The sequence below is a fragment of the Pteronotus mesoamericanus genome, unplaced genomic scaffold (assembly GCF_021234165.1).
Source record: "Pteronotus mesoamericanus isolate MK-2021 breed Mesoamerican mustached bat unplaced genomic scaffold, CSHL_Meso_final contig_169, whole genome shotgun sequence".
NCBI classification, from domain to species: domain Eukaryota; kingdom Metazoa; phylum Chordata; class Mammalia; order Chiroptera; family Mormoopidae; genus Pteronotus; species Pteronotus mesoamericanus.
The window spans coordinates 6,788,181-6,815,010 of NW_026555068.1; the positions used below are offsets into that span (position 1 = coordinate 6,788,181).

Consider the following 26,830-nt stretch of genomic DNA (forward strand, 5'->3'; position numbering starts at 1 on the left):
CATATCAGCGTGCATTTAAAAAAAAAAACTATCAAAATTGGTGAATTTTTGTGTAGCCATTTTAATATTTAAGATGGAAGAAAATATGTATCATTTTCAGCATATTATGCTTTATTATTTCAAGAAAGGGAAAAATACAACTGAAAGGCAAAAAAGATTTGTGCAGTGGTGGAGAGGGTGACTGATGGAACAAACATGTCAAAAGTGGTTTGCATCATGTTGGAGATTTCTCACTGGATGATGTTCCACAGTCGGGTAGACCAATGGAAGTAGATAGTGATCAAATCGAGACATTAATTGAGAACAATCAATGTTCTACCATGGGGGACATAGCTGACATACTCAAAATATCCAAATCAATAAAGCTACTGGTGAAATGAAAAATATGTCTTTTATTTTATGGAAAAAACTAAACAGACTTTTTAACCAATCCCATATTTTAAAATCATTAACATAATAAAAATTAATTTTTAAGTAATTACACTGTGCCAGCCAATGTGCCATGGGTTTTATTTGTTAATTTTTTTTCCATTTAATTCTCATTTCAACTTTAAGACCTAGGTAATGTACTATTCTTATTTTAGAAGAAGTAAACCAAGGCTCAAAGAGTTTTATATATTATTCCAGTTCATAATTCTAATAAATGACAAACTGAAACATAAATTTAGATTACAAGGTCTAAGCTAATCTATACTACATTATAATGCCAACATATAAGTGATAGTTGACAGATAGTGGTACAAGAGTCCAACACAATAGATTAGATATATCTGAACTATGACAACCTTTCTTCCACCAAAACTTAATCTGTAAAAGCTTATAATTCACAAAATCTGTTCCAAAACTGTGATTTGAAGAGCTCTTCCTCTGTGAGAAGTGATCCTTAACATAGACATGAAAGAAAAATTTTCAACATTTACATTTTTAAATCTTTATCCCATATTTTAATCTCTAATTAAGAAGTCAAAAAAAAAAAAAAAACTGTCACCCAAAATCCTACTTACCCCACTATCAGAGATCAATGTCAAGCAAAATGAACTCTCAGGGGCATTTTCTGTAGTAGACTGGTTGCCATAATCTCTTCCCCCTCCCCATTTTAAGAAGTGGCTGAGTCATCACTATTCTTGTACCCCTGCTAATCATGTCAAAAAATAGAGAGATGATTTAAACCTGCCTCTATGATACGACTGTCATACTAAAATTACTTAAATTATTATATGAATTTAAAAGAAAAAAATGTAAGTACTCATATGTTTGTGATCTCTTCTTTCTGAAGCATCTTTGCCGTAGTTGATTTCTCTTGACGAAGACAAGAGCAGCAAATACAATAAGAGGAACAATTAAGAAGAAGAATACTAGAAGTCCATCCCTCAGTGCAGTATTTTCTAGAGAGAAAAAATTTATATTAATGATCATTAAATCAGAACTGAACTCATATTAACTAGAACACAGTAGGTGATTATAAATGTTTTACATTCATTTTCACATTGTTTAAAAATCAAATTGATAAAAATTAAATACACTGAAAATTCTGTTTACACCACATTGCTGCCCACTTTTTTTGCCTTCCCCAAATACTCCTTTTATTAATGTCTTTTATTATCTTACAGTATTTCTTCATACAAATATAAGAACAAAATATTTTTGTTGTCAACCCTATCTTACATAAAAGGTATCATACCTTAAACACTACTCAGTACATAACTTATCTATATATCTTTCCAAATCGTACATAAAGGACCATCTCATTTTCTGTACAGCTATACAAAACTATATTGCAAGGATGTCCTATAGTTTACCTAACCAGTACCCAAGTGATACTGTCATTCTTCTAATCTTTTGTTATTTAAAAATGCTATAAAAGTGCTATAATGTATAACCCTATAATAGTACCAGATATTTCTGTTAAAAGATGTCTGACACTACATGAAACAACATTCAACCCAATTACAAATATAAAAAATTAAAGAAAGCCTGATGTATCATTTTATACCTATTAATAAGTAGATAAAATTTTGATTAAAGTATACAACATTGATAGGTTATATTGAAATTGGTACCTTCATACAGTCAGTAGCATTACTCAAATTCATTTAGAATTTTCTTTTAGTTTTTTTACTGTAGTTTTTTCCATTATCATTTACTCCCTTCTATCCTTCCCCCTGCAATCACCACACTGCTGTCCATGTCCATGAGTCCTTTTTCCTTTTTGCCCAATCCGTCCACCCCCTAAGCTCCCCAAGAGCTGTCAGCCTGCCCCCTATCTATGAGTCTGTCTATATTTTGCTTGATAGTTCAGTTTGTTCATTAGATTCCACATAGGAGTGAAATCATATGGTATTTGCCTTTTTCTGACTGGCTTATTTCACTTAGCATAATGTTCACCAGTCCATCCATGCTGTAGCAAAGGACAAAATTTTATTCTTTTTTTAGAGCCAAGTGGTACTCCCATGTGTAAATGTCCCATAGTTGTTTTAGCCACTCATCTACCGATGGACACAGGCTTCTTCCATATCCATATCGTGGCAACTGTAAATAACTCTGCAAAGAACATACAGGTGCCTGAGTTCTTTTGAATTAGTGTTTTGGGTTTCTTCAGATATACTCCCAGAAGTGAAATCACCAGGTTAAAAGGAAGTTCTATTTTTTTAATTTTTAAGGTACCTCCGTACTGCTTTCCACAGTGGCTGCACCAATTTGCATTCCCATCTATAGTGAAAAAGTGTTCCCCTTTCTCCACATCCTCACTAGCACTTGTTTTTTCTTTATTGATAATAGCCATTCTGACAGGTGTGAGGTGATACTTCGTTGTGGTTTTAACTTGTATTTTCTCTGATGATCAGTGACATTGAGCATCTTTTCATATGCCTACTGGCCACCTGAATGTCCTAGGGGAGTAGTGTCCATTCAGGTCCTTTGCCCATTTTTTAATTAGATTGTTTCTTTGGTGTTGTTTTATAAGTTCTTTATAAATTTTGGACATTAACCCCTTACCAGATGTATTAGCAAATGTGTTCTCCCATTCAGTGGGTTGTCTTTCTATTTTGTTGATGGTTTCCTTTGCTGTAACAAATCTTTTCAGTCTGATGTATTCCTATTTGTTGACTTTTTCTTTTGTTTCCCTTGCCTGGGGAAATATATTATATAAAATATTGCTATGAGCAATGTCCAAGATTTCATTGCCTGTGTTTTCTTCCAGGATTTTTATGGTTTTGGGCCTAACATTTAAGTCATTAATCCATTTTGAATTTATCCTTGTGTGTGGTATAAGAAAGTGATCTAGTTTCATTTTTCAGCATGTATCAGTCCAATTTTCCCAACACCATTTATTAAATAAACTCTCTTTAGCCTACGGTATGTGCTTGCTTCCTCGGTCAAATATTAATTGACTAAAAAAGTATGAGTGTATTTCTGGGCTCTCTATTGATCTATGTGTCTGTTTTTATGCTTTACCATACTGTCTTGATTACTATGGCCTTTTCGCACAGTTTAATATTAAGTATCATGATTCCTCCAACTGTTCTTCTTTCCCAAGATCACTGTTGCTACATGGGGCCTTTTGTGGTTCCATATAAATTTCTGAAATGTTCGTTTAGTTCTGTGAAATATGTCACTGGTATCTGGACAGGAATTGCACTGAATCTATAGATTGCTTTGGGTAGCATGGACATTTTAAAAATGTTAATTCTTCCTATCCATGAACACAGTATGTGCTTCCACTTATTTGTATCCTACTCAATTTCTTTCTTCAGTGTCTTCTAATTTTCTGAGTACAGTTCTTTTACATGTTTGGTTAGATTTATTTCTAGATAGCTTATTCTTTTTGATACATTGTGAATGGGATTGTTTTTTTTAATTTCCCTTTCTGATAGTTCATTATTGGCATATAAAAATGCAACTGATTTCTGGGTATTAGTATTCTATCCTGCTACTTTACTGAATTCATTTATCAGTTCTAGTAGTTTCTTGGAGGAATCTTTAGGGCCCTCCATATACAGTATCATGTCATCTGCAAATAAAGAAAATTTTACTTCTTCCTTTCCAATTTGGATCCTTTTATTTCTTCTTCATTTCTGATTGCTGGGGCTAGGACTTCCAGTACTATGTTGAATAAGAGAGGTGAAAGAAGGCATCCCTGTCTTGTTCCAGATCTTAAGAGGAATGTTTGTAGTTACTGCCCATTGAGTTTAATACTGGCAGTGGGTTTGTCATAGAATTTTTATGAAGAATCATAAAAATTATACACTTCAACCTAGTAATCTCATTTCTAGAAAGTTATCCTCCAACTGGAAAAAAAATGCCTAAATATTAAGATATACATCACAATGGTATCAGTGCATACCCAAAATTTGAAACAACTTAAATGTCAAATAATTACAAAACTGCTAAGTCAAGTTATGGCACATCCACTCAATGGAATGATACACAGCCATTATTTCTGACTTTTACATCTAGCCAAGATGGAATAACAGGGACCAGATTTATTCTGCCAGCTATAACAACGAGTAAACCAGGCAAAATATATTAAGCAACACTTTTCAAAATGTTGGACATCAGGCAATGAAGTACAGTGATACCTAAGACAGAAAAAAAATAAGGCAAGCTTTACAATTGTCCCAGTTTGCTGCCTAATAAAAGTTAACAGATCATAATGAGTCAGAAAACCCACGCAAAACTCTGTGATCTCCTTGTACTGAGATGGAGCTGGTTGTCCCCCAGGCAGCTAGAGCTCACTGGCCAAAGAACCAGAAGGAGAGGGCTACACAGACAGAACTTGAAAGCTGTGCAGAGGTTTCCGCTCACATACTGAGTGCTGATTTACGTATGCATGTAAGCAAACCACCCGAAGCCAGAGAATTACCAGTAAGAGTTAGTCAGAACGAATCTCACAACTCACACAGGACTGGGAAAAGTGCCTGTTCCTACCATTTCCGGTGGAAAACTCCATAATCACTACAGCAATGACTAGAATAAACAGAAGGGGTTTTGCCTCAATAACAGGGCAAATTAGCCCTGGGCTAAATGCAGCTCTGGTCCTCCCTAACAGAGCTTAAAAGTGACACTCAAAGGTATCAAACCATAAACTATGCTCAAGTAACATAAGCACACTAGAACAAAGTTCATCAATGTAAATTCAAAAATATCTAGTATCCAATAAGGCAAAGTTCACAATTTCTGGCATCCAGTAAATAATCACAAGGCATGCAGAGAAGCAGGAAAATATGATTCAAAATGAAAAGAAAAATCAATCAAAACTGACTGAGATGACACGGATGATAGAATTAGCAGACAAGGAGATCAGAAGTTACTATGACTGTATTCCATGTTCAAGAAGCTAGAGTAAAGATTGAACCTGCAATGTAGAGACATAAAAGATACCAACAAGAGAGAAACAAATAGAACTTACAGGGATAAAAAATATAGCGTCTTAAATGAAAATTACAGTGATGGAATTAATGAAAGATCAGATACACAGAAGAAAAGCAAACTTGAAAATAACAACTGCAACTATTCATAAACACACACAGAGAATAAACAATAAAATAATCAATGCAAGTAAATGAGATGTGAAAAAACTTCAGGTTATCAAATAGATATGTACTGGGAGTCCCTGAAGGAAAGAGGAAAACAGGAAAAAAAAAAAGTCGCTCAATACCACAACGAGATACCACACCACACTTGTCAGGGTGGCTCTCATCAATAAACCAACAAACAAGAAGTGCTGGTGAGGATGTGGAGAAAAGGGAACCCTAGTGTATTGTTGGTGGGAATGCAGACTGGTGCAATCACTATGGAAAACTGTGTGGAGGATCCTCAAAAAATTAAAAATGGAATTGTCTAATGACCCAGTGGTTGCACTTCCACAAATATATCCAAAGAAACCTGAAACACTAATCCAAAAGAATATATGCACCAGCTGTTCACTCCAACATTATTTACAATAGTCAAGATATGGAAGCAACCCAGATGCCTGTTGATAAGTGAGTAGACAAAAAAGCTATGGTATATATACACAGTTACTACCTGGCCATAAAAAAGAATGAAATCTTACCTTTTGTGACAACGTGGATGGACCTAGAAGGTATTATGCTAAGTGAAATAAGTCACAGAAAGACAAATACCATAGGATTTCACTTATATGTGGAATTTAAAGAACAAAATAAACAAAATAAAAACAGACTCGTAGATACAGAGAACAAACTGACAGTTTTCAGAGTGGGGGAGGCTGGAGGCTAGGTGAAAAAGATGAAGGGATTAGGAAGTAAAAATTGGTAGTTACAGAATAGTCACAGGGATGTACATTACAGAATAGGGAATATAGTCAATGATATCATAATAACTATGTATGGGGTCAGGTGGGTACCATCGGAGGGCCACTCTGTAAAGTGCATGATTTTCTCACCACTAGGCTGTACATCTGAAATAATACAGAATAATTGGATGTAAACTGTAATTGAAAAAAAAAATCTAAGATGTAAAAGGTCTGGCTAGAAAAGCTTCCTTACTGAAGTCAGTTAATGTCTGGACGCGCTATATGTGACATATATTTGCACATAATTCAATAAAGCACCTAATTATTGTGTTTTACATAAATAAAACATTATAAAAAAAACTTTTGAAGAGAAAATGGCCAAAATTTTTCCAAATTTGAAGAAAACTATAAAAGGACAAATTGAAAAGTTTTCACACATCCCAAGTATGCCAAGGACATTATTATCAAATATTAAAAATCAGAGATGAAGAGAAAATCTTACAAGCAACTCGAGGGTAAAAACACATTACAAACAGAAGACCAAAAGAGAGATGATTGCAGATTTCTCAGGAAAGACAAGCCAGAAGACAGTGTAGGAACATCTTTGACGAAGTAAAATGGGAATGAAACTTCACCCTAGAATTTTTTACCCAGTTATTATTCAAGGCAAAATACTCTTTCAAATATACAAAAGCTAAAAGTATTTGTCACTGGTAGATCTACATTATAAGAAATGTGAAAAGAAGTACTATAAGCAGAAATTAAATGATACCAGATAGAAATATGACTCTAAAAAAAAAGGAAGAGTACCAGAAATGTAAACTATGTGGGAAAATACAAAGGCTTTTCCTATTATTTAAACCTCTTTTAAAAATAATCAGCCGTTTAATGCAAAAATAACAACAGTGTATTGTAGGGTTCATAACATATGTAGAAGTAAAAAAATACAAAAGAATTCAAATCATACAAAGTATGTTCTCTGAATAGAGTGGAATAAATGAGAAATCAAGGCACAAAAGGCAGGGGCAGATAAATGGAAGCATACTGAAGTGATATAAACTGTGATACAAAAATATCAGTATGGTAGATTTAACCCAAACATATCATAATCAATTAAATATGTCTGATCAACTCAATCAAAAGACAAAGACTGGCAGACTAGATAAAAAAGCAAGACTCAGCTACATACTGCCTACAAGAAACCTATTTTAAATATAAAGAAACAAGCCCTGGACAAATGGCTAAGTTGATTGGAGTATCATCCTGTACACCAAAGAGTTGCAGGTTTGATCCTTGATCAGGACACATACCTAGGTTGCAGGTTAGGTCCCTGGTCGGAGCGTACACAGGAGGCAACCAATCAATGTTTCTCTCTCACATCAATGGTCTCCTCTCTCTCTCTCCCCACCCTTTCCTCTCTCTCAAATCAATATATATATCCTTGGGTGAGGTTTAAAAAAAAGAATAGATATAAGGACATAAAGATTAAAAGTAGAAGGATGAGGAAGTATTTCCCATGCTGACTAATCAAAAGGTATCTAGAATAACTATATTAATATCTAATTGCAGAACAGAGTATTAGCAGGTATAAAGAGAGCTTTTTCGTAATTATAGGGGTCAATATATCAAGTGGACAGAACAATCCTAAATGCTTATGCACCTAATAACAGAGCTTCACAATACATAAAGCAAAAACTAATAAAACTGCCAGGAAAACATAGGCAAATTAACAGTTATAGCCAATGATTTCAATATTCCTCTCTCAATAACTGAGAGAACAAGTATTCCAAAATCAGTAAGGATATAGAAGACTTAAACATCTGTCAACTAATTGAACTATTTATAAAATGCTCCACACAATTATAGAAGGATACAAATTATTTTCAAGTATATACAAAACTTATTACTAAGATAAACCACCTTCTGGGCTATAAAACAAGTGTCAAAAACACAAAAGAATTCAAACCATACAAAGTATGTTCTCTGAATACAGTGGAGTAAATGAGAAATCAATAACACTAAAATTGCCAGAAAATCCCCCAGACACTATAAAACAAAGTAACACACTTCGAAATAATTCATGGGTCAAAGAAATAAAAAGTATATTAGAAGTTATTTTGAACTGAATGAAAATGAAGGCACAACATATCAAAATCTGTGGGGTGCAAAAACAATACTTCTTAAAAGAAAATTGATGACATTACAATGTTTATATTAAGAAAAGAAAAAAATGTCTCCAATCAATGACCTGATTAACCTTCTATCCTAAGAAACTATAAAAAGAAGAACAAATAAAAGCTGAAGTTAACAGACCAGGAGAAAATATTTACAAAGTATTTTTCATAAAGGACTTATATGCAGAATAAAGAACTCTCAAAAATCAAGAAGACAAACAACCTAACTAAAAACTGGACACACGATTTGAACAGACACATCACCAAAGAAGATATGTGGACGGCAAAAAAGCACATGAGAAGTCGCTCGACATCATTAGTAGTTAGAGAAATACAAATTTTAAAAAAATTGTAGCAATGATTTCTCAGGTATATAATTATCTTTAAACTCATCAATTTGTATATATTAAATATGTATATCTTTTTGTATGTCAATCATAGCTCAGTAAAGTAGCTTTTTAAATGAAAAAAAAAATCACAGTGAAATACTACTACACATCTCTTAGAATGGCTAAAATTAAAAAGACTGACCATACCAAGTATTGAAGAGAATGTGGAGAAACTGGAACCCTCACATACAGCTGGACAGAATGAAAACTGATACTGCCACTTTGAGAAACAGTTTGGCAGTTTCTTAAAAAGCGAAACATAAACCTACACTATGAGTCAACCATTCTACCTAATATTTACCCAAGAGAAAGAAAGCGTATCTTCTCAGCACAAAGATACTGGTATCAAGGAGTTCATTCATAGACATCAGGGAATAACAATAAGTAGTATATAAGTAATTACTGTAGTATGTGCTAGTGCTTACAGTAACAGGAGAATAGAAAGGACATATTAAATCAGATTTAGGCAGTCAGGGAAAACTTCCCAAGGGGAAATACTGAAATGTGAGTAGCAATTAGCCAAGTTCCAACAATGTGAATATAATATGGTATGAAAGCCCAGAGGTAATAGAGAGTAGCCTATTAGAAGAAGTAAAGGAAGTTACAGTGTCTTAAGCATAATGAAATGAAGTTGGAGAAGTTAAACCAGGGCATTAATCATGCAGGGCATTTAAGCCATGTCAAGGATTTGTGTACTACGTTCTAATAACAATGCAGAAGCACTGAATTTAAAAGAAGATACTGACATAATCAAAATAGAGTTCTTGAAGGAAAACATGAAAATTCTGTAATATAGTGTGGACTGTGCGTTAGGAAGCAAGATGGAAAAGAGGGAGCCTAATTAAGAGGCTATTACGTAAGTCCAGGCAAGAAACTGAAGATAATTAATAGGGATAAAAAAAATGGAAATATTTGTGAAAAATGTAAGAGGCAGAACCAACATAATGTAACATACAACTGATGTGAGAGGCGTGGGAGAGGTACACAGATGCTCAACTGCTGACTCGGGTCCCTGGAGACCACACTAATCTTCTGTATTACTTGCCATTGTATGTAGGTCCACTGTCCACACTTCCTCCGTATCCTTCAGTCTCACAATTTGGGGGAGCCCAGCCATTTTCACAGTGACAATTCTTATTGCTATTACATACCTTCAAAACAATCAAAATACCATTTTTATTAATTGTGAATGCTGCTTTGAATCATGAACTCTAGAATGGAAACCAAGAGAAAGAACTACATTCATGCAAATCCATAGACACTCTTTAAGAATAAAACTTTATCAGGTATCTAAATTCCCCAAGGTCTAAAAATCTAAAAATCTTAGGAAGTCTCACACAACACGGGGATTCCTCATTAATCAGCATTACTTCCACGGACAAACCAAAAGAGCATATGCCTTACCCCATGTCCATGACACTTCTTCTGAATATCACAGTCATAATTCAGGACAGAAGCATTTACACACTGGAAGTTCCTACAGATCTGAAAAGAATGAAGTAATGAGTAAAGAAAAATTGAACACATTAATAAAACTAGCCAGAAAAAAAAGACCTGGGCATAGATTATTTCTTTGGTTAGGAACTCTTTCAAAATTTTAAGCAATGGTTATCCCCACATTACATATTTGCACATGTAGAAAAGTAAGTAAAATTAATTAATATAAGCATAACTGATCAAAAAAGGAAAGATGAAACAAAGGCCAAAAACAGTGATAAAACTGTAATCTATCCTTCCAAATATAGAGGTGAAAATCCTAAGTAAAATATTCAGAGGAAGAAAACTACAGTATTTCTCACTTTCGATTTCAGGACATATATTTGAAGCCAAAGATGAACTACCTGGGACAACAGAAAAGAAGCTGAGGAGTTCTCCTTTTCCACTTTTTTTCACTTTCGGTTTAGTTTCTCTCCTAAATAAAAATGTAGCAATAGTCTGCTCAAAGTGCCAGAGTCCAGACTTTAGCAAAACCCAGAAAGAATAGGATCCAACGTATCCTATTTCACAGCTATACAAAATGTTGGTGTTTGGTCCCATGAGTGTGTGAGTACAGGTACACATACCAAGCATTTCCTATCCTTCTTGTACATAAATGGTGTTGACACAGTATGAAAACATAATAAACTGGAGTTTAAAGCCAATATTTTTCCAACAGAAAAGAAAAGTCTGTGCGGGTTTGAATGTAACAATGATACATCTTACATGGGGGAAATCAATAGACATTATTTTTATTCCTGATGTTGGTGGGGAAACTATATTAATGTGTTTTTCTTGCTATAAAAAGAACTAGTAGTATAATGAAAAAAGATAAGTAACTGTCCAAACTGAACTCATACACACACATACCACACAAATATACAATTTGTGCAATCTAGGAAGAGAGGAAGATAAAGGAGAAAATATTTTTAAAACATTTAAAACAGCATTAAATAAGATCATAGAAATAGAATGAAACGTTAATAAATTAAACTGTGCCAGTAAACACCAAAGCCCAACCAAATTATAAAAATACAAAATGAAAACACATGATATTTATATTATATTGGAATACAAAAAGTTTTCCTAAGCATAACATGAAACCAAGACAAAACAATGTTAGCAAGAGTGTGGGAGAAAATAAGACACCCTCATACACAATTAGTGGAATGGAAATTGCTGCCACCTTACTGAAGGATAAACGGGCAGTGTCTATCAGATTTTAAATGTACATGCCTCTTAATTTAAAAATCGACTAGAAATCTATCCTACAGAAGTACTCACAAAAGTAGGTGAGATTAAATGTAGAAGAGTATTCAGTGCTACTAAAAAAAAAAAACTAAATAATAGATAAGAATGTGAAAGATCTGAATATGTAATTAACAAACACTGTATGTTCTAAGCGAGAACACACTATCTTCAAATGCATATTTATGAAAAATGAACGTACAGAGTCAACTCATTAAACATGGATGTTTTATTCCTAGAAAGGAGCAAAGACATCAAACCCACCACCAAACCTGAAGCATGCTCAATTTCTAAAGCAGAGTCATGTTCATAGTAAATCTTTTTTCCTTCTCTTATGTCACATTTTGGGAAAAGAAAAAGGCATGAGAAGATGTGGGAGATACATACAATGGAATACTACTTAGCCTTAAGGTGTAATACTGCCATTTGCAACAACATGGATGGACCCTGAGAATATCATGCTAAGCAAAGTAAGTCAGACAGAAAAAGTTAAAAATCATATGATTTCACTCATACATGGGATATAAAATTGAAAGCAACAAATAAATAAGAAAAACATACAAACAAAACCTCACAGACACAGACAACAGTATGGTGGTTACCAGAAGAAAGGGTGGGACAGTAAAGGGTAGAGCGGGTCAACTATGTGGTGACAGATGATGTGACTTTGGGTGGTGGACACACAATGTAACATACAGACCATGTATCATAGAAATGTAGCAGTACATTTTAAATCTATATTATCTTATTAGCCAATGTCACCCCAATAAATTTAATTTTAAAAAAAGACAAAAGCATATTTTGTTGGCTATGATTTTCACACCTGCCCATCAGCACTTTTTTTTCTGTTATCACAAGAGTTTCAGAGAAAAATCTCACACCTTTGGTAAAGTACATTTGGAAGTAATCAAGCCTTCCAGTGACCTACATCATCGCTGTCATGAACTCTCCCCACCACAGACTCACTAGGCCTGAGATGTCAACGAAAGTCTCTGAACGTCAATGTTGTACTATTCTCAGTCAGGCTGACAGATCACTTCCAAAATCACTTCTAAAGAAGAGGGTGCCAATTGACCTTCATTTTTATTTTGTCATTTTTTAAAACAATATAATACATGCACACGGTTAAAAATCAAATAGTGATAAAAGTGCTTATGATGAGATAACTATGACCCATTTCTGTCTAGTCTGCCATCCTAGCCTTCAGAGACAACCACCCTTCTTGTGGTAATTCCTTCCCTATTTTAAAGTAGTATCCTATTTCTTAATTTAATTATTTTAGACATCATCAACGAATGTCCTTATGATAGATAAGAATTTCGCCTTCTAACACAACCCCAATGCCCATCCTTCACCTTCTCAAACGAAATATTGCTTAATATTTACATATTATACCATAATATTGGGCTAATGGCCGCTCGGTACATTACATGCCACTACTGCCTGAGCAAGTTCATAACTAGTGAAGGGAGACAGGGAGGCTGATAATTAGAGACCAAGGTATTATCTTTACTATCAATAAAGCAGTTAACATGACTTATGGAAACAAGGAACTGGGCTTCCTAATTCTGCACCCCAAAATCAAACTTACCTGCCTAGTCACAGGCTGCTCTGGACAACCACAGGCCTCCCCCCACAGAAGCAGAGCCTGCCCTGCTAAATTTACTGCATGGCTGAGAGAGCAGACCAGAATGCACCCTCTCTGCAGGCAGGTAGATCTGAAAAGAGAAGACAGAAGGGACTGAGCTACCCGTGCCCAGTGTCTTCTCCCAAAATCATCAACTGCATCAGTCACTTTGCATCCCTGGGAGTGAAATGAAGGAGGAACACACGGAGGCCGGGGGTGTAATCTCTTTTTCTCCACCTTTATTGAGATATAATTGACGTATAACATTTTGTAAGTGTAAAGTGTCCAACATGTTGATTTGATAAACTTATATTTTGTGAAAGGATTACTATAGTAGGCTTAGTCAACACCTCCATACTCCCCATAATTACCATTTCTTTTTTGTAGTGAGAACATGTAAGATCTACTCTGTTAGTACTTTCAAATATATATTAGTAATCATAATCATCATGCTGAATATTAGATCCTGAGAACTTAATCATCTTATATGTGGAAGTTTGTACCCTTTGACCAACCTCTCCTATTTCCACCACCCCACACCTCAGCTCCTGGGAGCCACCATTCTACTGTTTTTGTGAGTTTGGTTTTTTAAGTTCCACTTATAGGGTCATACATTATTTGTCTTTCTCTGTCTGACTTATTTCACTTAGCGTAATGCCTTTAAGGTCCAACAATTAATCTCAAATGGCAGGATTTCCTTCTTTCTCATGAAGGAATAATATTCCACTATACAGAGTATTTCTATATGTTGACTACTATAAATAATGCTGCAATGCACATAGGAGTGCAGATAACTACTCAAGATCCTGTTTTCATTTCTTTTGGTTACCTGACCAGAAGTAAAATTCCTGGATCATGTGGTACTTCTATTTTGAATTTTTTGAAGAAATTCCATACTATTTTCCACAGTGGCTGTACCCATATACATTCCCACCAACAGAGCACAGAAGTTTCATTTTCTCTATATTCTCGTTAACACTTGTCTCTTGTCTTTTTAATGATAGCTTACCTAATAGGGATGAGGTGATATCTTACTGTGGTTTTGATTTGCACTTCCCTAGTTAGTAGTGAGGTTGAGCATGTTTTCAGATACCTGTTGGTCATTTGTTGTCTACTGTGGAAAAATGCTTCCTGATCCTCTGCCCATTTTTACTCAGGTTGCTTATTTTTTTGCTATTGAGTAAGTGCCTTACATATTTTGTACACTAACCCCTTATCACATATATGATTTATAAATATTTTTTCCCATTCCATAAGGTGCATTTTCACTTTGTTCATTATCCCTTTTACTGTGCAAAGGCTTTTTCATTTAATATAGTCCCACTTATTTTTGCTTTTAATGGTTATGCTTTTGATGTCATATCAAAAAAATCATTGCCAAGCCCAAAGTCATGGAACTTTCTCCCAATGTTTCCTTCTAGGGGACATACAGTTTCAAGTATTATGTTTAAGTCATTAGTTCATTTTGAGTTAATTTTTGTAAGTGGTAAAAGACAGAGATCCAATATCATTAAAATATTTAATAGCATGTGAATATCTGGTTTTCTCAATACTACTTATTAAAGAGATAATCCTTTCCCCATTAAGTATTATTGGCTCTCTTGTCAAATATTAGTTGGCCATATACGTGGGGGATTGTTTCAGGTTCTCCCTATACTGTTCTGTTGGTCTAGGTGTCTATTTTTATGCCAGTACCACACCATTTGATTATTACTGCTTTGTAATATAGTTTAAAATCAGAAATTGTGATGCCTCCAGCTTTGGTCTTCTCTCTCAAGATTGCTTTGGCTATTCGTAGTCCTTGTGGCCCTACACAAATTTTTAGGATGATTTGTTCTATTTCTGTTAAAGATGCAAATGAAATCTTGATTGCACTGTATTTACAGATGGCTTTGTATAGTATGAAAACTTTAACAACATTAATTCTTCCAACCCATGAACATTAGATATCTTTCCATTTACAGGCTTACTTTGAAGATTTGCTGGCTCAGTTACAAACCACTGCAATAAAGTGAATATCACAATAAAACAAGTAACGTGAATAAAAGTTATATTTACACTACACTGTAGTATATTCAGTGTGAACAGTATTGTATCTAATAAATATGTGGACCTTAATTTAAAAATAACTTTATTGCTAAAATTGTTAACCATCACCTAAGTCTGTTGGAAAAATGGGGCCACTATACTTGTTCAATGCAGGGAAGGGTTGCCATAAACCTTCAATTTGTTTAAAAAAAATCAATATATGCAAAATGCAATAAAGTGAAGCACAATAAAATGAAATATGCCTGTTTTTGTGTCTTCTTAAACTTCTTTTACCAAAGTCTTGTAGTACTCAGTGGACAGATCTTTCACCTCCTTGGTTAAATTTATTCATAAGTATCTCATTTTTTTATGCAATTGTGAATGGCAGGGTTTTCTTTATTTATTATTCTGACAGTTATTGTTCATGTAGATGCCTGCAACTGATTTCTATATGTTGATCTTGTATCTTCCAGCTTTACTGAATTCATTGATTTTTTGGTAAAGTTTTCTATGTAAAAGAAGTTTCTGTGTAAAAGATCATATTATTTGCAAAGACAATGTCACTTTTAGATTATAGTTTGGAGACCTTTTATTTCTTTTTTCCAACCTGAATGCTCTAGCTACAAATTCCAGTACTATGCTAAATAAGATTGGTGAGATTGTATACCCCTTGTCTTGTTTCTGATTTTAAAGGAATAGCTTTCACCTTGCGCCCCTGAGCATGATGTACGATGTAAGCTTTATTATATAGGGGGATTGCATCAATTGAGAGAATCCTATGATTTTTATCTTTCATTCTATTAATATGATGTATCATATTTACAGATTTCCTTATATTGAACCATCCTTACATTCCAGAGGTAAATATGAATTGATCCTGTTGTATTAGCTTTTTAAATGTGCTGTTCAATGAGGTTTGCTAGCATTTTGTTGACAAGTATGCATGTATATTCATTAAAGATCTTGAATGGGAATTTTTTTTTCTTTAATGTCCTTTTCTGGCTTTGGCATCAGGGTAATGCTGGCTTTGAAATATAAGTTTGAGAATGTTCTCTCCTCTTTGATTTTTTTTAATAGTTTTTATTGGAATTAATTTTTCTTTAAATCTTTGGTAGAATTCACCAGCTAAACCACTAGGTATGAGACTTGGTAGACTGTTGATTACTGCATCAATCTCTTCTTATTCGTCTGTTCAGATTTTCGATTTCATCATGATTTAGTCGTGGCAGGTTGTATGTTTCTAGAAATGTGTCCATTTATTCTATGTTATCCAATTTGTTAGCATATAATTTTTCATAGTAGTCTCATGGATTTTTGTACTTCTGTGGTATCAGTTGCAATGTCTCTTCTTTCATTTCTGATTTTATTTATCTGCATCTTCTTTTCTCTACACTCTCTATTTTATTTTACCTTTCATTCATTGTATTCTCTAGCTCCAAAATTTCTGTTTGGTTCTTTTTTATGATTTCTATCCCTTTGTTAAACTTCTCATTTTTTCATGTATTGTTTTCCTGATCATGTTAAATTGTCTATGTTTTCTTGTAGCTCACTGAACTTCCTTTAAAACAGCTATTTGAGTTCTTCATTGGTAAATCACTTATCATCATGCCTTTGGGACCAGTTACTGAAAAATTGTGATCCTTTGGTGGGGTCATGCTTCCTTGATTTTTCATGTTTCTGAACTTGTGGATTGCCATCCTCCCATCTGAAGTAGCAGTACACTCCAGTCTTTACTAACTGCCTTGGTGAGAGACATACCTTCCTTCAGTCCAGCTAGGAATTCTGAGGCTATCTCAGCCTTCTGTAGATACGCTTGTTCCACGCCCTTGCTCCCACTTGTTGCAGAATTATTAGGCTTATTGCCTTCTCCAGATCTTGTGACACGCCAGGCCGACCGATGACAACTTCCTTTTTGCTCACTAGCTCTCTGCAAAAGTTTTCTTGCCACCACTGTCAGGCAGGCATATGGGGTACCCATGGGCCACTTGGAAAGATCCACAGGCAAGGCATACCCAGCCACTTGTAGGTGGGCTTCTCATGGAGTCTGCTAAACAGTTTGTAGGATCTGCATTCTTTTAATGTTCTCCAAGGGTCCTGTCCCCTCTCCCAGCCTCTTCTTGCCCCTCAATCATACAGTCACAAGTCAGTACATTGGTGGTGTGAGAAAGAATGGACCCTGCACAGCTGGGAAAGCGGGGTGCTCACTCACCTGCTCTCCTGTCCCCCAAGGGAGAAAGCATGAGCTGAAAAGCTCTCTCCTGTCCTAATCTGTGCCACCTTGGGTAAGGAGTACCTCAAGTAGAGTCAAACTGTTTCTCATACCCTCTCCGATGTGTCCAATTCATTTGTTTTGTTTGTTTGTTTGTTTGTCTTTTTGTTCCAACATTGTGCTGGAACTTCTCTGCCAGAAATCCAGACTTCTGCAAAGGCTGTCTTATCTGTGCGTGACTGACTAAGATATTGTTTTCCAGGGGCTTCCAGACTGTGGCCTGGTAGGACTGGAGCCAGGCAGAAGCCACTGCAGAGTCCACATCCAGAACTGAGGTCTCTGTATGCCTGTTACCTAACACAAGGTAGGCAAGACTTCTCTCAGGTCTCCTGATGTATGTGCTGGATCCCACAGCTCTTACAAATGCACGTCTGTCCATGGATGGATGCCAGATTGTAATTTTTGAGGGGACACAAATGAGTGCCCTCTTATTCATCCATGTTGCTATCACCCAAAAACCCAGGAGTGTTATTGTAATGGAAGTTCCTCCACAAGAGAACAATGAAATGGGAAGTATCTCTTGCCGATAATTAAGATAAAACACTGTTGATTTCAAAGCTAAGTACTAAGACTATATTTTCTTTTAAAGAGCTTTTGTTCTTACTGCAGTTAACACTTGCCTTTCTTCTTACACAATGGGACTTTTTCGTGTCATTTCCTCTTTCAAGTTCCCTCTTTTCCTAAAAACCTCCCTCTGGAGTGCCATTCCCCTAGTCTACATTCATTTTCCTGGCCTGATACACAGCTGTCATCTTGGAATTTCTCTTTGACATACTTCTGTATCCTAGATTACAATTCTTTCTCTTTTTGCTTTACTTCCTCATTTGTTAGAACACTTCATCAGGTGATTTCCTAAGAAAGGATAAATAAAAGATAAATTTTCTGATCCTTTAAATCTCTGAAATGGTTTTATTGTGCCCTCTCACTTGGTGGATACTTTGGCTATGTATAGAATTCTAGATTGAGAGAATCTTCATGCAAGTATTGCTCCTTTGTCTTCCAAAATGTGGTTTGCAACCTCACTCTTTTATATGTGACCTATTTTGGGAGGTGTTTGTTTATTTGTTTGCTTGTTTGTCTCTGGAAGTTGTTGGGCTTCTTCTCCACAAGTACTCTAAAATTTCGTAATTGCCCACTTTTCTTGTTTTCTTTCTCTAAATTTGAAATTTTAATTAGTCAAATTTAAGAATCTGTATTTGATCCTTGTAGGCTTTTATCTTTTCTCTCATATTTCTGTCTCAGTCTTTTTGTTCAGCTTCCTTGGAGATTTGTTTAACTTTATCTAACCATCCATCTCAGTTCACTTATGTATGCATGAAGGGAACAGTGTGCTAGGGTTAGCACGGGGATATAGGCATCTCTAAAGAGAATGACCAAATACAATATCAAAACTTTTGTCTTCGCATCTCCAACCTAGAGGACTAGGCAAATGGCCACTGATACTTGTTGACGGGATAAAAACAAGCAGACACGTAAGAGAAGGGTCTGGTCTCTCCTTTGCTAGACTAAAAGTAATTCCATTTCAGTCTCATGCTTCACCCCACTCTCAGCTACAAGCATTATTCCCAAATCAACAATTTGTTTAGGGTTCTGCAAGGCTAAGACAGCATTCTTGTTCACATCCTATCAGTTGGCACTGTTGTAGGTTCTACTACTTTGTCAAACTAACTTCTATCCTGTTTCAGGTTTTCAAAATTTGTGGAAAGCTTTGTTTACTGATAAATCTCATGCATTTCCTGCTTTGGGATTTATTCTCTATTTATTCTTTTATATTCAGAGAGGATTTGGATAAATGAATATTACAATCCACCATCTTTTATGGATTTTTTTGTTTCCAATTCATTGTTTTACTCTGAACTTAAGTAATTTGTAATAACTGTGGTAATTACTTTTATGTGGCCACATGCATGGGATATAAGGTGCCAGATAATGTGATCAAACATTTTTCTGGGTATTTCTATGAGGGTGTGTTTTGGGGAGGTGAGCATTTAAATCAATAGACAACTAAGCAAACTACTTCCCTAACGTGGATGAGCCTTATCCAATCGGCTGAAGGCTGGAATAAAACAAAAAGGCTAACCCTCCCCTAAATAACCGGGAATTACACCTGCCTGCATGTTTTCAATCTGGGACTGCAGGTTTCCTCCTTGCCATCAGCCTTCTCTAGCCCTGCTCCTACTTCATGGCCTCCCTCAAAGAATCCGTTCTGTCCTACTATTAATTACCTTTTGTTAATTATATGTTCCAAACAAAAAAGGAATTTGGCCTAGTTCACCTTCTCATATGGAACCACTGGCGTTGAGTCAGGGGATGGCTAACTCTTGGCTCATACCTGATCGAAACACTGCGGTCAGGATAGCAGGGAGCGCGGGCAGGACAAACACTATGAGGTTTCTAGTACAGAGACACACATGGATGCGCACACACACATTCACACACCCCTGGAAATCACCTCAGTGACCCAATAATGTCAAGCCAACTAATTAATTATAGCACATTGATGGGGAGGGGAAATATGCACAGTATATGGCAACACAGAAACCATAAGTTATGATATATGAAAGAAATCTGGATAGTACAAGTATAATTATTCTTAATTTTGCTCTTGATGGCTTCACATTTTCTCAAATTTCTATAATAAATATAGCTTTCTTTTATAATCAAAAAAGATCAATCACTTACTTGGCATAATGATTTTTTTAAATTTTACTTTGTAAACAGAGAACATTTTAATTACCTTTCCAGCGCCACATTTTGTGCCTTCATTCACCATCCCAGGATCTGGAACATCTGATCCTAGCTGAAAATCCACACCCCAACATTTGGTGCCTCCACTGGGAGTCTGAATAATAGCAGGCACAATTCCAAATACAGGCATGTCTTGTACATTCTCACACTGAAGCTTTCCACACAAAGCATTCCTATAAAGGTAGAAAAAGAATGCGAACATAAAATGCATTCGCTGTAAATATAAAAGAAAAATTATATTTTTCTATATGTAGACAGAGAGTGTTCTACTATTTAGCAGAAGGGAATCTCAACATAAAAAGTGTATGAGAGCAACAGAGGTCAAAGCAACTCTCTTTAAATATGGCAGAAAAGAACAGAGACAAATGGATGCTCGGTGCAAATTAGTAGGGTACCAGGCAGTACCAATTCTCCTTTCTTCACACCTAATCCCTCTTTGCTATCTGTCTAGGGTTCAAAAAGTCTAACTAATAAAGTTTCTTATGAATGTGATATAACTTTATCAATGCTATTACTCAGAAAATAATAGAACTATATCAAAAAAATGGTGTCTTCTTAAAGAATTATGGTAAAGAGAAAATTAGATTCTGTAATGTAAAATAACTAAGAAAGGACTCCGGCGGCCATCTTAGCTTGGCTATTAGTGACTTAAAGACTCAGCCATAACTCATGAGTATGTCAAGGCTGTGTGAGTTAAATGCCTTTCCTGAATCATTTAATAATATATTAAGTACCCTTAACATCAACTTTTATGATGCGGTATTAAAATTTATTACTTAATTATCTTCTGACTCAAGCACCTACCCTGTACCTGAATCTCCTCTAAGACACCACTGCCAAGTCATTACAGGATACTGTTTTCCAATTTCTCTAACTTTCCACCTCCTAAAAATTCCCATTCTAGCTATCATAACATTCCTTTACTTCTTGAGTTAAAAATCTGTCTCCTTATAACTTTTCCTCATTGGTCCCAGATCTTGCACGTGAAACCACACAGATAATGTCTTTTCCTTCTTCCCCAGGCCAGCTACTTAAGGGCACTCTCAATGAAGCTCCTAATTCCTCATTTCACTGGAGCAACAGCTACAGCCCTTTCTCATGCAACATGGAAGCTCCTCTCTACATATGTTCCAGTTTGTTTCATTGCCCGTAAAGCACAGTGCTCAGAGCGGGGCAGGAAATTTCGGTGACAGCCTGACAAGCAAAGAACAAAATCGTTCTCTCTTATTTCCTTTATCCTAGAACCGTACTTCTATTAGGCCCAAGATTATAGGCGCTTCCATGGTAAGTTACTACATCAATATGTAACTACATTACATCCTTAATGCCCTTGAACTTATCACCAGTTAAACCCCTATTTCCTCTGCAAAGGCTGCTATTAAGTCTCCTCTTCCTTCCATCCTGCACTCAAAAGTTAGTCATTTTGTCCCAACTTTCACTTATCCTTATGTCACCAGTTACTCACTAGGTAACTTGAGTAAAGCGCTTAAATTTTCTAAGCTTCAGTCTCTTCATCTGAGAGATAAATGATGCCTAGCTCACATAGGTGTTTGAAATTTGATATGAAAAACCTGTAAAGCAAAGCAGAGCATAAAGAAGACCTCAGTTTACCCCTGTTGGAGTATCCAAAGTTCATGTTGCTATGATACTCTCAGTGTTTCATTTGTGGTCTTGGTGACATACTGAAGTTTAAAAAGAAAATACAGTTGACTCTTGAACAACACAGATTTAAATGGCACAGATCCATTTACACGCAGATTTTCTTCAATGAATACTATAAATACATTTTCCTTTCCTTATGATTTTCTTAATAACATATTCTGTTCTGTAGTTAGCTTCTTTATTGTATGAATACATATACATAATGGATATTACACACAAAATATGTGTTAATCAACTGCTTATGTTATCAGTACGGCTTCCAGTCAACAGTAGACTATTAGTAGTTGTTTTAAGAGAATCAAAACAAAGTTCTGATTACATGGAGGGTCAGTGCTCCAAATCCCTGTGTTGTTCAAGGGTCAACTTTACTCTTAATATGTAAAAAGCTGTTACATATCAATAAGAAAATGACAGCCACTTCAACAGAAAAATTAGCAAAGATGTATGAAAGTAGGCAATTCACAAAATAAAAAATACAAACAGCCAACAAAGCTAAGAGCTGTTCATTGTTACAGTAATAAAAGAAATTCCATTGCAAGTCTCAGTAGAATAATCACTTCAGGCAAGGATCATCAGTGCACGCCAAAACCATCAAGTAAAACATTGGTGGGGAACTGGGTATTCATATGGTAAAACATCATCACTCCAAATATTACTTAATAGTTGCAATGAGAAAAACATAACTTTACAAGCTCTCATCATCACCGCTTAGTAACTTTGTTAATAAGACAATCCAGAATTACGTGTCTCCTTGATATAATGCACCACTTAGGAAGTAGTTGTCCCCTAATCACTTCACCCAAATCTAATTAAGACCTTAGATTTAACTTAAGATTTATAAAAAAATTCAGGCGGTAAAGACACAAGTTAAGTAACTTTAAGAAGAAACTATCAAATCAAACCAGAATATGGGACATTCTAAAAGACTACCAGCTCAGTCATTTCCTCTGTGAAGAATAATATTTTAGATTAAAAGTGATTTAAGCAACATGACAAATAAGTGCCATGTGTGATCCTTAACTAACTCCTGACATGGAAAAAAAATAGCTATGAAGGACAATTTGAGGACAACTGGACAAATTTCAACATTGACCAGGTAGTACACAATACTAGAAAACTGTTCGTTTTGTTAGGTATGATAATGGCCTTTTACATCAGAGATGAAAACTGAGGAATTTAGGAGTGAAATATCCTAATGTCTATAATTTCCTTTCAAGTGGTACAGCAAAGTCTATATAAAGTAAATACGATAAAATATTAACATTTTAACCTAGGATATGTGGATTCTCATCACACTATTCTTTCTTCTCCTCTGTACATTTGATAATTTGTACTTAAGAAGTTTAAAAGGATGACACTATCTATGTACTGAAAGAGAAGAGAGCTCTTTCAGTGAAACAGAACAATACAATGTGCACAGCGATGTCTGCGGTCTGCACAACAAGGGGGTGGAAATGGAGGGGGGAACGACATATTTTTGCATAAAGAAACTCTGGAAAGATACTCATGAAGCTCAAAGAACTAGGTGCAGGGAGGGCGGGTGAGAACAGGGAAAAATAGTATAGGAGTAGAAGCCACATTTTCTCTATATCTCTTTAAATGTTTTTTGAATAACCAACAATAAAAAATAAATAATTATTTACAAATTCATTTGAAATACTTATCTGACATAACAAATGGAAAAGTATTTTTTTAAGATAACACTGGCATTGGTGAGGGGGCAGTGGAAACATAAATCAGTTAAACACCTTGAAGGTCAGTTTGGAAGTATCTGTAAAGACCCTTAAAATTATTGTCCCTATTCTTTGACTAAGAAAAACCTACAGACACTTTCAGAGAAATAAACAAATATCTAAACTGTATTTAACATGGCCTTATTTAAAATAGCAAATTACTGGAAAAAACATAAATTTCTAACATAAGGAAATGGTTAAAAGAAGCCAGGTATATACTATAAATGATCTTAATATAATGGAAAGCGAATACATCAATTTATAAAACAGTATTAATCATACTACGCAGTTTTGTTTATATGTGCATATGTGGGTCTCTGAGTACACATGTGTATGTGTATATATGATGCACATATGTTTATGAACATATATACACATGAGAAAGAAATTCAACAAAAATTTAACCAAGTATCTCTGGATAATAGGACCACATGTGATCACTTCTTTACACTATTCTAGATTTTATACATTTTCTATAATGAAGATGACTATAGAGACCGTGATGATGATGATGATGATGATGAATCCCACAATGAGCTCTTCTTAATACTAACTTCCATCAACTCATTCAGTCTCCAAAATGACACTGAGCAATAGGTATCGTTATTACTGCCACTTTACAAAAGTGAAAAATGATGTATGCAATTGAAACTTGTCCAAAGCCCCAGAGATCTTCAGTAGTTAAGCAGAATTCAAACTCAAAGAGTCTAACTTCAGTCAGATGTGTATTCTTAATGACTGTATTACATTATCCTTATTATATATCTTTATTAAACTATTACAAAATGTTTTTAAAACCAGCTATCTGGCAGTTTATAAGTTTCATATGTGTAATTTCTATATTTTCATCAGGCTATTCATAAAAAAATGGAAGCATAACAAAGCTAAAAAGAAGGCTAAGTAAGGAATGTCTAGCAAACTCTCTCCAAGTCTGCATTAATCCACTTATCCCAAGGTGTTAGTTAGCTCAGTTCATTCAAGCAGTTATACTAATTCCCCACCTATTAGCTAGTTTGAATATAAAATATTCCCATAGTAAATATACTATAAACTTATTAAGAATAATAGTTTGGCTTCCTCTGGAAAAACAGTGCTATATAAATGCAAGAGAATTTATATCTATAACTACTTCTGAGACTATCACAGGATACATTCAAAATGATTATATTCATAACCCCTTTTGAAAAACTTGTTTTTTAACTGCCCTTGATCTACTGATTTATAGTTTCAAGAAAGGCATGAAGAATACCTCTAAGAGGGATATCTGAGAAAGTGCTCCTTTAGAGAGGTCATACTTGAACTGAAATCTGAAGGGGTGGGGAGAGCATGCCTGGCAGAAGGAACAGCACAGGCTAAGGCCCTGTGGCAGAAGGCAGAAGAACTGAAGCATTTCACAGCATTCAGTGGATGCGTAGAGAAAGGGGATCCTACAAATAAAGCACATTAAAGGAGCAACCAGAAACACATAAAAAAACGCTAGAAGAACATTTTACACAAAAGCCAAGGAAAGCCGTTTCTTCCAGGAGAAAATTGTCAATATAGTTGAATGCTGCTGAAAGGTCAAGTAGACCTAAAAATGTCTGTTGGATTTAGTGATGCCGAGTCTGTTATTGTTATTTCTTCTTAGTAAGGACTGCTTCACTACTGCTGCTTAGTTTCACTGGCAGAGTAGGGGGTAGAGTGAGAAGAGATTCACAGCGTTATAAAATTATTCCAATTATGTAAGATGACAGTGTGTATATGGATAGTGTACAGAAACAAAAAAAGGGAAGAAATACACTGAAATTCATGAATAATACAGTTTGAGATTATGGATGACTTTTTTATCATTCATAATTTTTAATATTACTAATTTTTATACAAACAAATGTTATTTTAAAAAAGGGGGTTTTATAAGGGTGAGCAATGGGGAAAAAGGCAGGACAACCATAATCGAACAACAATAAAAAAAAACTTTTTTAAAGAAAAAGGGTTTTAATTTGTCACTTTGAAATTTAGAGCTAGAAGAAAATAATAAAATACAAACTTCTGTACCTTTATGGATTTAGCAGCATAACCTTTTAATGAAAGGAAGAAAGAGAAAGAAGGGTGTTTATTTGGGGTCCTTACTGTAGAATACAGATAAACAAAGTAAGATTCTAAAAATTACTAGGGTTTAGATAGGTAACGTCAAGAGGGATGACTTATTTTACCAGTTCTATTCAGAGTCACTCCGAAACCTTGTGTTGCAATACTGTAAGCCTGAACAGTTAGGTATTTAAGGGGGAGGAATTGGCAGCCACAAGAAGTTATGAAAGATGACTGGTCTTGCGATCTTTCACACTGTTCTATAATCTCGCCAGCACTTACCCAGTGGCACACTTCTTGTATTCATTGCCAGAGAAACCACAATTGCCAAATCTGTCTCCTTTAGAATTCACATCAATGAAGCAATCTTTGGGAGCAGCCTTTGCTTCTGTAACATTAAAAAAAATTTTTTTTTAAATACCGTTATGGCAATTTAACTCAGAAATAAAAATATTACCTATGACAGTCCATACATCTGGATGAGCTGCCTCAATACCTTCGAAAAAGTTTCAGGCCTTACAAATAAAACATTTTTTGTTCCATATTTTATAATTAACAACCAACTGTAAAAATAAAGATTGTACTTAGATTGTACTTAAAAGCCTAAACTCGAACATTCAGTCCCTAAAAGAGGTGCCATTAAACAAGATGAAACTGTAAGTAAATTAAAACCCATACATAGTATGGGTAGCATTTTCAGCATAGTCATTCTCACCGTTCTCAAACACGTATCTCCTGCAGTCTTGGATAAATCAGGTGGGGAAGGGTTAATGAAAATATTGCCAGTTATTATTATTATTTGTTTTTTTATTTACCATATATGCATGCTTCATTTAGGTATTCCTAACAATGAGACAGATTGACAAACAGCCATGACAGCTGATAAAGTATCAATTCACTCTTGCTTTCTTCTATTTTATATATATGTATATCACTTAATGTTTAATTTTTTCCACTTAATTATCACTCCTAAAAATATTTTAGTTTACAAATATTTTTAAGCCAAAATGTCAGGACTTTTTATTTAATACACAAAATTCACTTGCTTATCGTACACATTTACTGCGACGTTGTTTAGTTTAAAAGGAAATGGATATGAGTGAAAGGACTTAGAGCAAAAAAGAGGCAGGGGATCAAGTAATATGAAAAATGAATG

The 26,830-nt window shown here is 35.0% G+C and overlaps 1 protein-coding gene across 1 annotated transcript in view; it reads right to left on the reverse strand.

Annotated features, from left to right (window-relative positions):
• ADAM9 (ADAM metallopeptidase domain 9) overlaps positions 1–26,830 on the reverse strand; it is an 88,446-nt gene that overhangs the window by 7,689 nt on the left and 53,927 nt on the right. The window contains exons 15-19 of the mRNA XM_054565985.1: positions 25,957–26,062; positions 20,202–20,385; positions 10,221–10,301; positions 9,862–9,967; positions 1,247–1,385 (exon numbers count right to left, since the gene is read on the reverse strand). Coding sequence (XP_054421960.1) covers positions 1,247–1,385; positions 9,862–9,967; positions 10,221–10,301; positions 20,202–20,385; positions 25,957–26,062 — 616 coding nt within the window. The remainder of the gene's footprint in view (positions 1–1,246; positions 1,386–9,861; positions 9,968–10,220; positions 10,302–20,201; positions 20,386–25,956; positions 26,063–26,830) is intronic.